The 14,051-nt window shown below is 46.0% G+C and overlaps 3 protein-coding genes across 5 annotated transcripts in view; all 3 read right to left on the bottom strand.

Annotated features, from left to right (window-relative positions):
- The window catches only part of Surf1 (surfeit locus protein 1), an 85,729-nt gene that overhangs the window by 11,231 nt on the left and 60,447 nt on the right, over positions 1–14,051 (bottom strand). The window lies entirely within an intron of this gene.
- LOC147906589 (uncharacterized) lies at positions 5,020–6,421 on the bottom strand. Its single transcript, XM_087416337.1, is given in 2 exon segments — positions 5,020–5,403; positions 5,406–6,421. Coding segments are annotated over 2 exon segments (1,125 nt in total). The 5' UTR covers positions 6,418–6,421; the 3' UTR covers positions 5,020–5,290.
- Positions 8,982–13,848, bottom strand: LOC147906588 (uncharacterized). The gene is made up of 3 exons (XM_087416351.1): positions 13,030–13,848; positions 11,970–12,944; positions 8,982–11,667 (listed from the first exon to the last, which is right to left on the bottom strand). Exons 1-3 carry the CDS (start codon positions 13,846–13,848, stop codon positions 10,735–10,737), a joined length of 2,727 nt encoding a protein of 908 aa, XP_087272477.1. The 3' UTR covers positions 8,982–10,734.

Here is a 14,051-nt window from a genome sequence, read left to right as displayed (position 1 = left end):
TCCGCAGAAACTCTGATCGTACGTCTGACGTCTAAGACGTGCGATTGTACTCTATCGCCATAGCGTCGTTCTCGAAATATCGCACCAGTTCCTTAGGTGGTCGAAGATTACCGAAACTGTCAAAATACATGACGCGATTGTTCCTCTTCGCGTACGCTACCCAGTGAGTACCAGGTCCCGTCGCATCGTCCAGATTCACGATACCGCTTTCGTTTCGGCGCACACCGCTCGTCGGTAACGCGTTACGCATGAAAACGCCTCTAAAGTATGGTACACGCATACGTCTCGCGAGCTCGTTCAATTGTACATTGGTAGTTGCGCCAGACGGCATTTTTATCGTCTTTTTGACGTTTTTTTTTTTTTCTTTGCAGCTACGCCCTGTCCATGTTTGTATGGACCGAGATACAGTCCGCGTCCATATTTGTACGGAGCGAGATACAGTCCGCGACCCTGTTCCATCGCGCGATCGTGACGTTGCAGCTCTTCGAGCTGACGTCGCGCGGTTTTGCTATCGTTTACCGCTTTCGCCACGCTGGCTGCTCCGCCGATCAAGGACCCGAGTGCACCCAACATTGGTAGAAACGGTAACGCACCGCCTCGTTTCGCCGTCCGCTTTTTCGTCGCCTTTTTTTTCGTCGTTTTCTTCTTCGGTTTCATGCCCATGCCGATCTTGGTCTTGGCTTTCATCGCTGCCCAGACGGCAGCTACGGCGGCTCTCTCGCTCAGAGCCGAATCTCTCGCGATGACGCGTCCTAGCGCTTTATCGGCGAGTACCTTGTCCGCCGTGTGTCTATCGGTGAGATCGTTGCTTCGAGAATACGTAATGTCGTGTTCTCGGCACGCCGCGTCCAGCGGATTTATGCCCGCGTCACCTCTGGTTAATCGTTTCGTAAGTTGAGAGCCCGGACCGCAAAACTGATAACCCGAAATATGTAACTCGAAAGGAAGCGCGTTTATCGCTCGATTTAGCAGACTGCCGCGCGACGCCGACATTCGCTACAATCCTTTATCTTCGGTGTAGGCCCGTCGATATGCGTCCGCTGCCACGGCTGATTGTAGTGTTCGTCGCAGCGACGATAAGTTCGAACCTCCGAATCTGCCTTCACGTGTTCCGGAAGCTTGTCCCAGACGTGTTCGATGTATTCACCGTACACGCGTAAGAGTACGACCTTCGGTATATATTGTAACTGCTCGGCGCTCAAATCTCGAATATCGGAAGGATGACACAGCGCGAGATACATTTTGCTACTGCGCGATTCGCGGATTCGCGCACCTTTAAATAATCGTTTGAGAGCGCGTAATCTTTAGTGTGAGCATGAAATTCGTGCTGCAACCGCTGACGATACATGTCACAAACTGTGACGTGAAATCGCAAATGATGGGAGGCAGTGCGGAGAAGCGCAAGCACGGCGAAATGCTGCCGAGTACTATACGCGCGATCATTTGCGGCCCGTCGAATTGTGGTAAAACCAACGTAGTCGATTTACTCGAAAACGAACTCCCACGTTTACTTGAAGATATTCCACTTCAACTACGTCTAAATATGTGGTTTCAACAGGATGGATGTCCAGCCCACACGTCTGTCATTGCTCGTCAACAACTAAACCGCATATTTCGCGACCAATGGATAGGTAAATATGGTCCACATAACTGGCCACCACGATCACCGGATCTTACAATTTTGGATTTTTATTTGTGGGGAAGAATAAAAGACCTCGTATACCGCGAACGACCTACAACTTCAAAAGACATGAAGAACAGAATTCGAGAAGCCATTCAGTCTCTAGATCCTGTCGAAATTCGTCGGGTGATGGATGATTTTCAACGAAGAATAACAGCCTGCATACATGCACGTGGAGGACACTTCGAAAATCTAGACTGAACACATGCGTACGAACAAAGGTGACGGCAAGGGGAACCACCCTGACGAGGTGTAAGTCCGACCTTGTGACCTCCACGTGGTACATCTTGGGTAACGCTGACACAGGCGGCATCGACTATTCAAGATCTTGATAATTAGGAATCTTTAAAAATCGATGTACACGACTACAAATGAATCTAAAGGTAGAATTCAAATTCACCAGTAGATGGATGCATCATAGCTATAATAAATACCTAGTATTGTTTGAACTATTTTTTGTACAAACACATCCATATCTTTTAGAAGGTTGGTACGGGTGCTCTAAAAGTAACTTGACCTCCACATGACCTCTAAGGGTAATTTTGACCTAGGCTTGATAACGTATTCGGACGTAAAATTTTCCGCTATTTTCATTTGTGATGTCATGAATAAGGGTTTACATTTGTAAAACGGTACTTTGACCTTGAGTTATGCCCAAGGTCGACCTCAAGGTCAAATTCAAGGTCACCATCAGATAGATCTCCCGAAATCCTGCAAATTTTGTCTGAACTATTTTTTTGTACAAACACATCCCTACCTTTTAAAAGGGTGGTACGGGTGCTCTGAGACACCCAGTATATATAATACGTATATAAATGTTAAAAACATGCGATATGTATTATATGAAAGTACAATAATCGCAATACATAAAAAATAATACTTGTATAAATGTAAAAAAAGTGTAAAGTACAATAGTAATATATATAATAGCAACATATAATATACACAATACATATATTGTATTACAAAGGTATCCGCCAATGTCCCCATGGTAATGTCTCCGTCGAGTCCGGTACGACGTATCGTTTGTCGTCGTATGGACTCAGAGCGATTTTCGATTCGGATATCGTGTACACCTCGTGTAATATAGATCGTATACACGATTGACGGCGAGTCATTTCAATTTCTTCGTTCAAACATCGCGTGTAATCGTCGAACGTTATCGTTCGCGCTACGACATTATTTTTTACGTCTTTCGCCTTTTTAATGTCCTTCTTGCCATCCACTCTCGCCGCGTACATCTTCGCTCTAAGTCCAACAAATTCGGTCATTAATACACCGTTGTTTTCATCCTTCATCAGGCCGAGTACTTTTTTGTTCGCGAGAGGCATATCGTTGTCTGCAGGATAATCGCTCGTGTCGAATCTAGCGATATCACGTTTCATAGTCTAGTAAACATTGTCACATTCTATATAGTAAATGAGACTATCCGTGTCGGTATACATGATCTTGCATTTGTCGCGATACATCGGTGACATGTACTCGTGATGAAATTCGTACAAACAGACTTTCGATATGTCAAGTATGCACATACCCACGTAAATCGGCTTGTTGAATTTTACCTCGAGTTTGCGCATTTCGACTGCAATCAAATTTTCCGCAAAGACGCTGCGGCTGTGAAAATTCGGTTTCGCGATCATTGCCTCCGCGCCGTACCGTCCGTCCCATTTTGTTATTAATTTGACATCAACGTGGTTGCGCACATTCTCCATAGTTTTGCCGAATACTGCGTTGTTCATTAGTTTATATAAATTTTTTTCGAAATCATTTCTCGCGGACGTTCTAAATTGTGTATTGAGTTTAATATAATCGTGAAGCCATGGAAATTGCGCGAATTGTAATACTCGATGGATCTTTGTTACGCGAAGACCGTGACGAGTATATTGCTGCAGGTTGCGGTAATGGATGATGTAACGCTGTTTATCGTACAACGTCGCTAGAAGTTTATCTTCGCGCTTGCCAGGCGGTTTATCGTGCGTTGGACAGAAAGGTAGGTCAGTGTGTCGGTCGTGTAGATGCTGCGGATATTCGAGATCAACCTCGAGAATATAACCGGTAGGTGAATCCGGAGCGATCGCGCTCACGTCAAAGTTCGCAACGTCTTCGACCCACCGAAATTCGGTATATGGTAAAGGTTGACACATCGCCCACCCGTACAGATTATTCACATCGTAGTACATCAAGTACGACGACGGATCGAACGAACACTTGTTATTAGCCTGCGCGTATCTGCCGGAGCATTGACTGAGGCCACCGCGTATACCGCGCTCGATGAACATGACCATATCAATGTCAGTGAACAACTCGAATCTTATGCGTGTAAATTTCAGCATGGCGTCCCACGTGAAACCTGGCAATGTATAGTAATGCGCGGGATCGAGACAGTAACTCGCGATGCAGCTATTGCGGAAATTTTCGAAAATGTCTGCTAATAACAAGACATCAGTTTTCAAGTACAGATCACTGTACTCGCCGAGCGTTCGAATGGAGAATCGCTTCCAGATGTTCGCGGCGTGAGCGTAATCGCTCTCGGATACTGTATCGCCTGTCAACGAACTGAAAAATAATTCGTGCGGTGGTAAGCGCGTGTCCTGCAATTTTTCAACACAATCAATGTACTCGTACGGAAAGACAGGGACCTTTTCGTGTGAGTAATTCAAATTCTTCATCCGATAATGTTGGAAATTCGGAACGTACAATTTTTAATTTATCTTTATCGAGATACGACGCCAATTTATCAAGGCTTGCATTTAAAAATTTGAAAGAATCAATGAATCTTAATTTTATGCATTTTTTCTGAAAATTCTTTTCATTTGCGTCTTTGGTGCTATCGACATGTTTAGTGAATGAAATATATTTTTCTTTAGTTATCGGTAGTATATCTACATGTCCATCGTACGCGGCAGCAATTTCCTTAATTATAAAATGTGCGTCGTAGCCCGATAAATTGTGAAAAACGATCGGAATATAAAATGAATTTTTATAATTTAAATTACAATTCGAATGCGCTGGACCACGATATCTACCGGTGAGATGACAATGATCGCGGACCCTCGTATCGTCCGGCGCGAACGGTTTCTCACAAATATGACAACGCGTCGCGCTACGGTATGCCTCCAATTGTTCTTTCAATAACGTTTCCATGGGTACGTTGGCGGATACTATATTTTTCACTGCGCCAAATCGTTGAGTTGTCGCGCGAACCACGCTATACAGTCTTCATCGCGATGGAAGTGATACGACGATAACGCGTCATCGTACGCACATCGCACATAGTAGCCTATGCTAAACGCGTCATGCTGTTGATACGCGTACGATGATGCGTCTTCCTTGTCAGATTTCGTCTTGCGTAAGACGCATTCCAGATCGGCGTAGACGATGAACGGCACTCGTTCTCGATTGTTATAGTTGTCGAATTCGAGCCACCTGTCGTCCTCGCTCGGCAGTCGGATAGCGGAGTCGTTCATCTTCTCGCAATCCATTACGTGCGACTGCAATTTTTCGTTGGCACTGAAATAGTGCAAGCATCTGAAAAAAGAAAAAATTATAACTATTATCATTATTTTATTAGTAAGATGAAAAATTATAATAATTTTTTTTCATGTATACTTACCGATCGCAGAAAAATTTCCTGTTCTTTTTTCCACTAATCTGCGAGCTCACGAGACGGGATAGGTTTTTTATCCACGCAAAATGTCCAACACCGTTGCGTGGATCTTGCACAACACGTTGACGTGTTTTTTCTTCTTTTCATTGGTGAGTCGCAGAGGAAGAATCTGTTTATTCTCGATGCCATACACATTGATCGACACCGCGTTTAACCGTTCAAATTTATAAATATCTTTTAAAGTCACTGGAAACTCAATGTTTGCGAGATTCAGTACTGTCGTATAATGCGGATACGACGATTCCCGATCCATATTCTTTTCAGCCGGATACAGCGCGGCGACCACCGACCACGCGAGGCACGCATTGTCCGTTGAACGCACACTGATCACCGCTCGATTCGTCGCTATTTCTCGTGGCACTTTGATGTGACATCCCGCGTGCATTGGATTATGCTTATTCACATTCACTATCAAATTGAGGATTCGCGACAATGCCCATCCGCTGTCACGTTCCTGGAATTCTTCGAGCGATGCTAGGATAGGCTCGATGACACGCTGCTCGTACCACTCGCGCAAATCGGTGTATCGATATATCTCGTTGTTCTTTGTAATTATGCTCTTATGAGCACGTTTATCCTTCGTCGCGAACTCACCGTTGAACGCGGTGTTCACTTTTACGCTACCGTGTCTTTCTACAGCGTCTCGTAGACGCTCGAACACTATTTCTCTCGAATCTTCCAAAAACCGCCGCGGCTCAATGTGATTAGAGTTTATCACAGCACCTGTCGATATACGGCTTTCAAACGCGGCGTCGATCTCTCGCCAGACGAGAGATCTTTCGTCGCGACTCGCGTACTCGCCACTCGCGTACTCGCCACTCGCGTACTCGCCACCAACGTGCACGAAACGTCGCTTCAATTCCAACTTTGCACCCGCGAGTCGCGCGATTCTCGTCACCGCAGATTGTCTGTATCCAATGGTGAGATGCGGACGCTTGGCACGACAAAGTTCTTCGAGCTGCTCGATGCATTCGTCGCATCGTTGCAGCCATGAGAAACACTCCACCAGAGTAGCGACCTGGCTGCACTGTTCCAACAGTTCGCGTTCTACTCGCTCGTAGTTTTTCATGTTTTTTTAATGTGTGCAAAGTGGACACATGCTGCATGAGAATATAATGTACAAAGGTAGTCTGCAATTGGTGCACGACCAACTGTCTAGCCTACCGAAAGAACCGGTCTCATGCACCCTGACGTGATACATTCCTCCATCGTTAATGTCAGCTATACGAATCATGCATGATGTGCATACGGTTAAAGAACCACCCGTTGTATAATAATTGTGGATCACACAGTGCTTAGTACGGGCATTCAATGTACGAATTTCTGGAGACGACACGAATTTTTCTACGCGATCCATTTCATATTCGCTCATATCACTAGTACATCCACTATCGTCGGACAGTACTTCTTCGTCGGACGACTCTTGGTTCATTATATTCTCAAAGTCTATTTCCACTTCATCTAACACTTCGTCTCTAATATTCGCGAACTGTTCCTCATCCACATTTCTAATATATTCTGCTACGTCGACTCTGTCCTCAATGTTACCGATATTCTCGAACTCTACATCGTCCATTATGTCCTCAAATTCTATTTCCAATGCTTCAAATAACTTGTCTGCATTTACATCATCCATGTCCTCAACGTCTGCATGATATCAGCCATACTTTTCACATTACACTTATTGCGATTCGGTAATTTTTAAAAACGTCAACTGAGATGCCGCGCGCTTATGACCCATTATATATTCTACTTGCGACTTCTTTGTCCCTTTATCTACCCTCCCTATTGAGTTGCAGCATCGGCGATGTGTCACCGATCTCTTCTTACAAAAATATCGTTATCAGTTTCTCTCTTAACGCATCGCGATGTGTTACCTGATCTCACGGTTCTTCCTAGATAAATATCATTATCAACGTTTCTTACTTTGAAAGAAAGAACTGTGAGAATGCAGTATGATTTCATTATCATCATCTATCCCTCATTGAAGGCGCTTTATGTAGCAGCCGATACATCGATGATGTGCCACCGATCTTCTAGACAAACCACGTTATAGTGGACGCATTTTTGGGGTGTGTTGGGGCGGTGATCTCACAACGCATTTTTTTTTGTTTTTTGGGATAGACGCGGGGTCCGCGGCGACAGTTCGAAACGCACTTAGGGTGGACGCGGGGTCCGCGGCGGCGGTGGTGGCACTGATGCCTGCGGCGGGGTGGCGGCGGTGGCGGCAACGTCTGCGGTGATGGGTGGCGGCGGTCCCAATAATACGTGACACCATAACATAGCGATACATATCATCATATCAGTAAACACTGATAGCGCCGGGACTTCCCGCGCCTCCCCCTCCCTTCCCCGCGCCTACCAGTACCCCCCGCGCCCCGCGCTCCCCTCAGAGGACCTGAGTTAGAACCCGCCTATTATTCCTACTCATAAATGCTACTTAAATATTATAAAATTATAAGTAGGAAATTTTTCGTTTTAATCCAACTAAGTTCAAAAAAATTGTAACGTAAAAATAATTGAGCTATGTTCATTTGTTTATCTTTGATTAGAAGTAAAATGAATGATCTATGTGAACGCTCGCAAACTAAGTCAAATATTAGGCTAATCACGGCGTGCGACATCGGCCAAATGAGATCAGGAGACGCGGTAGTGTCTCCGGTCAAAAAAAAAATAAAAGACATAAAGACACTATAAGTCTCTTATCCCGAGCCACAAAAATTCATTTTTTGGGGGGTACAGAACTACTAAAATATAAAAAATTTTAAATCGCACATAACATATCCTGAAAGGCATCGCCACGGATAATTTGAGCCAAAAAAAAAATAAAAATCGGTCAAGCTATTCTGGACATAGAAGCGGTCGAAGAGTGATGATTTTCATGAAAATCCCCTTGTGCTCCTTTGGGCCATTTCTTCTTGATAACTTGTAAATATTAGAATAACGCATTCTGACTTTTTGTCTGCTCTCAACATACACGTGTAATGATCACGATTCATTTCTCCACCCTCGTGAAATATAGCGCTTATTATCTTGTACTTTTTTTTATTAATTGTGACAGTACTCGTCGTAAGACGAATAAAGTCGATTCGATTACGGTTTTCTTTTTCAGAACGATATTCTTACATTCGTTACAATTATCATTTATCGTTCCCATTTCGAAAATTCTAAATCAGTCAAAGTTAAACGACTTTTATATTTTGTAAGAATAACATATCGCTTAACATATACTTATTTTTTAAAATGAAATTGTAATCTGTTTTACTTGTACATATATATATATATATATATATATATATATATATATATTAAGTGTTGGAATTAATTCGTAGCGTTTTACAAGTGATGGGAAGTACTTTCATTAATGTATTTTTTAATGCTCATGTGAAATAAATAACATTCTTTCATTAAAAACGCTACGAATTAATTCCAACACCTAATATAATATATATACGTTCGTTTTAAACTCGTACCTTTAATAACATATGAGTTACTTTTCATGGTAATATATTAAATTTAGATAATATATACACATGTATGTTCACTTTGAACTGGCATCTTCAATAATATGTCAGTTACTTCTCATAGTAATAAATATTGTTGGATAATCATTTAAATTTTTAAAAGTTTAAATTTTTTAGGGTACACTTTGAATTGGCATCTTTAATAATATATTAGTTACTTGTAATGGTATTTTTGAGGATACACTTGTATGTTCACTTTGAATTGACACTTTTAATATTATAATATATCAGTTACTTATCATGGTAATATATTATCAAAGAATTATTTAAATTTTTAAAGATTTACATTTTTGAAATTACGCTTATTATGTATGTTCACTTTAAACTAGAACCTTGAATAATATATCAGTTATTTTTCATGGTAATGTATATTGTTATATAATATACAATATTATCAGATAATCGTTTATATTTTTGAGAATACGCTTTATGTATGTTTACTTTGAACTGGGAATAATATATCAGTTACTTTTCATAGTAATATATATTGTTAGATAATCATTTAAATTTTGCAAGGTTTACATTTTTAGAAATTTGTTTTTGAACATAGTCTGATCTTTTCATTTTAGATTATCATATTCATTTTAGATGTTGTCTCGATTGTTCGAGAGCGAATCAGAGCGAGAGCGCTGACGTGAAATTTTTAAAGTGATGCGGCGTTTGTCTAACAATATTCCTTGCGAATCACATTCGGCGGTTTTCTAGCGGCGGAGCGTCTCCTTGGCAGTGCATTAATAGCGATGCATTAACTTAGAACGGCGGAAAACTGAGAGCGGCGGAAAACTAAGAATTGCGGAGAACTAAGAGTTGCGGAGAACTAAGAGTTTCGAAAAATTAAGAGAGCTATTGCTAATCGGTTTTGCCTTTTATACTCTTTGAGAACAAAGGCTTCCTTTTGCATTCGCCTATGAGATTTTTACACATTGAAAATTTTGAGATGATCCTCTGTGTCGGGTGACGATTGGCGATTTCGCGCGCAACGGCCAAGCGGCACACTATTGTCATGCGCGCCCGTTAAATCTGGATTCTTGATTGGAATGAACGCATATTACGCGTTTTGCGTCACGCGATCGCGCGTGCGCGACGACCGATCCGAATTGGTTAGCCGTTATAGCGGTTGAAGTTTGCGTACGTGCGACGTGCGGTTTGGCTTGTTGTTTTTTGACTTTATCGACGAGATGATAGCCGAGTTTATGTTTTGGAAACTTCTAAGGACGCTTGAGATCCTTCTAGAAGCTTTCGATCCGTATGTCGCACGAACGCCAAATATGTACACGCTAAATTATGTACATGTTGGCCGTATCTCGAACATTCCGCCCGCCTTGTCACGCAGTGACGAAATTGATCACGCTTGGCAAGTGTGCAGATGTCGCGAGTTCTGTGGTTGCTTGGGGGATCACGGCGTTTCAGATGGCGCAGGCTGATGATGTGTGCGCGTTCCGTGAACGGTAACGGCAGCCTATGCGTGCACCTGATCGGGTGCGCTCTGAGTTTAAATTAACAAAGGTATTTAGGAGATGCAATGACGCAGACGCGGTCATGTAATTTAGCTACGATATTGATCAAAGTTGATTAGCTGTCAATCACGATTGCAAGGCGAAAGTGGCGCAATGGTTGCGAAAATAGAACGTAGTCAGCATATTTTTGAAACGAAACGGCGAAAATGTAACAGAATGGTACATTGGATGGTACATTGCATCGACCGGTAAACATGCTATTTTCGAAAAGGAGAATAGGAAGATCCGCATCCTTGAAGAGTACGAAAAGTAAACAAAGTAATCGCGAGCGTTACAATGATTGCAGGTCTAACCGACGCGAATACATTGACGAAGATCGCGCGGTTCTTCACAATGTGCGGTATACTATTCTTGCGAGTTCGCGTGTAGAGTTGGCGAGGCAGCAGGTCCAGGCAGCATCACTAATTTGACGATGGGTCGGATGAACTCGGAAGACGTTGTGCGGACTGTTGCCACTCGGGTCACCCCGTCCTCTCCTGGGTGCAGCTTGGTGATGCGAGCAAGAGGCCATTTACTCGGCGGTGATGTCTCCGATGTAATAAGGCATAATGAGCCGATCTGAGGCGCGGTGCTGACCTTGCACCACTTCGGGCGGGAGGTTAAGGAATGCAAGTACTCTCGCGACCACCTTTCCCAAAAGTGGTCACGCATTGCCTGCAGGTGCTGCCAACGAGAGAGTGAGCTCATTGCCTTCTCTGCGAGCGACCGCTCTGGGATGGCTAGCAGCGGAGCTCCGATGAGCAGGTGCCCTGACGTGAGCGCTGAGAGGTCGTCGGGATCGTCGGACAGCGCTAGCAATGGCTGAGAGTTTAGGCAAGCTTCTACTTGCGCAAGAAGAGTACTCATCTCCTCAAAGGTGAGCGTGGTGTCGCCGATCACTCGTCGAAGATGGTACTTTGTTGACTTCACCGCTGCCTCCCAGAGGCCACCGAAGTGAGGTGCGGAAGGTGGATTGAAGTGCCACCGGATTCCCTCTGTGGCCGCAGCATCCGCGATGTGGCTGCCGTTGGTGGGAGATCTGCGAACAAGCTCCCATATCTGTCGGTCGGCGCCCACGAAGTTCGTGCCACAGTCGGAATAGATGTCCGAGCAGATTCCTCTCCTTGATGTGAACCGACGAAGCGCGGCCAGGAAAGCGTCGTGTAGTCGGACACGATCTCCAAATGCGTTGCCTTGGTACAGAGATATACGAAAATGGCGACAAAGGCCTTGTGGGATCAGTGCCCCCGCCCTCGGCTCGTGCGAATGAAGATCGGTCCGGCGTAATCGACACCGGTCCTGAGGAATAGACGTGCCGGAGTTACGCGTCCTTGAGGGAGGTTGCCCATCGGCGGCTGCGACGTGACCCCTCTCCATCTAGTGCAAGTGACGCACCGATGCAACCAGTGTTTCGTGGTGGCTCGTCCTCGAGGGATCCAGTACCGCAGTCGCAGCAGTCCTAGAGTCAACTGCACCCCTCCGTGGAGTGTTCGGCGGTGACACGAAATTATTAAGAGGCGTGCGAGGTGTGAGTGCGGCGGGATGATTGTTGGATGCCGCTCGTCCGGAGAGAGAATCGCGTGCTTTAGGCGACCACCGACTCTCAGTACTCCCTGCTTGTCGATGAACGGACTCAAGGTCCGCAACTGGCTTCGAGGTGGCATCAGGCGTTGATCCTCTGCGGCGGCGACCTCGCGTGGATAATGCAGCGCCTGAACTTCTCGGACCCATCGTCCGAGTGCCGCGTCGATTTCGTCTGGTGTCAAGGTCGACCTCAGACTCTTCCTTATTGCTGGCGGTCTCCTTTGGTGCCGCCAACGCAAGCACCATGCTGTGACTCTTAGGAGCCGGTGAAGTGAAGAGAATCTGAGAAGGAGCTCCGGCTCCGTGATCACCCTTGACGTGATGGTGTGAGCGTGGGTGCGTTGTTCGAGTACTTCCTCCGATGGAGTTTCAGGCTGAGCATTAGGCCAAGTCGAATCGTCCGTGAGCAGCCAAGGGGGGCCTGACCACCAGAGCGGGTGATCCAAGAGCTCTCCTAGTGTTATTCCCCGAGAAGCGCAGTCGGCAGGGTTGTCCTTCCCAGGAACATGACGCCATCGTCCTTCTGGAAGCGCTTCTTGGATCATGGACACGCAGTTGGCCACGTACGTCTTCCAACGAGAGGCGTGATCCTGGATCCAGTAGAGTGTGACCTTCGAATCGGACCAAAGAGTGATTGGAGCTGTGGACAGGCTTAAAACGGTACGTGTGTGCGCGATCAATTTTGTGAGCAAGGCGGCGGCGCACAGCTCCAGTCGCGGCAAGGACACCGGCTTGATTGGAGCGACCTTACTCTTTGCTGCCAGCAAGAGAACTCTGACCTCGTCAGTGCTGCTGACACGAAGGTACACCACGGCCGCGTACCCTCGTTCGGATGCGTCGGCGAATCCGTGCAGTTCGATCTGCGCGTCCTTGGCGCCTGTGTTCAACCAGCGGTTGATTCTGAGCTGGTCCAGCCTTGGGAGTTCCCTCAGGAAACGGCTCCACTGATAGACGTCTGCTTGCGGGAGCGGGGCGTCCCAGTCCAGCTTCTGCTGATTGCAGCAAGATTTTTGCGCGAATCACCACTGGTGTCAACCATCCGAGCGGGTCGAACAAGCGCGCGGTCTCCGAGAGAACTTTCCTCTTGGTGAAGCTCTCAATGGTGCAGCATTGAATTGAGAATGCGAAGGTATCGTCCACCGGGTGCCACTGCAAGCCCAGTGTTGCATGACCCTCGTGTTCCCACGACCGCGGATCCGCGAGACAATGATCTGACGGAATGCCGACGAGGATTTCCGGATGATTGGCTGCCCATTTTCTCAGCGGGAACCCGCCCGCCATGCACAGCTGGCGGAGCTCGGATTGCTTCGCGATCGCTTCTTCTCTCGTGTGTGCTCCGGTCACGATGTCGTCGACGTAGCAGTCGTGTCTCAATGCGGCGGAACCTCGCGGAAATCTTGCGTTTTCGTCATCGGCGAGCTGGCGAAGAGTACGGATAGCAAGAAATGGCGCGCACGACAGACCATATGTCACTGTGTTCAATCGGTACTCGCGAACCGGATCGTTAAGTGAGTGACGCCAGAGAATACGTTGATAGTCTCTATCTTCAGGCGCTACGAGGATTTGGCGGTACATTTTCTCGATGTCCGTCACGATCGCGTATCGGTGCCATCGCCATCGGGTTAGCACATCGGCGAGCGATGGCAACAGGTTAGCGCCGATCAATAGCTGAGAGTTTAGTGACTTACCGGATCTTGTACTCTGAGATCCGTTGAACACCACTCTGAGTTTGGTCGATGAGGTCGATTTGGTCGGCAGGCGCAAGCGCTGGACTAGCGCCTCGGAGATCAAGGATACTTCCGATCCTTGATCGATCAGGACTCTAACCGGGTGGATTCCCGTGACGATCGTCGACGGTGATTCTCGCGGTAGCAAGCAAGATGGCTTTGCATTCATTGTCTTGGCGCACAGCGGTCAACACACTGGCGTCGACGGGTTTCACAGCGACGCGGATTTTACGCTTCGTGCAAGAGTGTGTGATGTCTCGCCTTGCACGAGAAGCACGTCTTCGTTAACTGGTATTTCGCGACAGGATGCGAATCGAGGCAATTGTAGCACAGTCGATGTGTCTCGGCGACGAACTTTCGCTCGAGCGCGGA

The sequence above is a fragment of the Acromyrmex echinatior genome, unplaced genomic scaffold (genome assembly GCF_024713525.1).
Source record: "Acromyrmex echinatior isolate Ae372 unplaced genomic scaffold, ASM2471352v2 Scaffold20, whole genome shotgun sequence".
In the NCBI taxonomy this organism is placed as follows: Eukaryota; Metazoa; Arthropoda; class Insecta; order Hymenoptera; family Formicidae; genus Acromyrmex; species Acromyrmex echinatior.
The sequence above is the reverse complement of the archived record's forward strand: the minus strand, read 5'-3'. Positions and strand labels throughout refer to the sequence as shown.

Excerpts from the sequence above, each read along its gene's own strand:
- LOC147906588 (XM_087416351.1), bottom strand. The coding sequence starts at position 13,848 with ATGAATGCAAAGCCATCTTGCTTGCTACCGCGAGAATCACCGTCGACG. Across the intron at positions 12,945-13,029 it reads AGAGCTTCACCAAGAGGAAA|CAGAAGCTGGACTGGGACGC; the intron begins GTTCTCTCGGAG and ends TGCTGCAATCAG. Across the intron at positions 11,668-11,969 it reads ACAAGCAGGGAGTACTGAGA|GACCGGTGTCGATTACGCCG; the intron begins GTCGGTGGTCGC and ends TCTATTCCTCAG.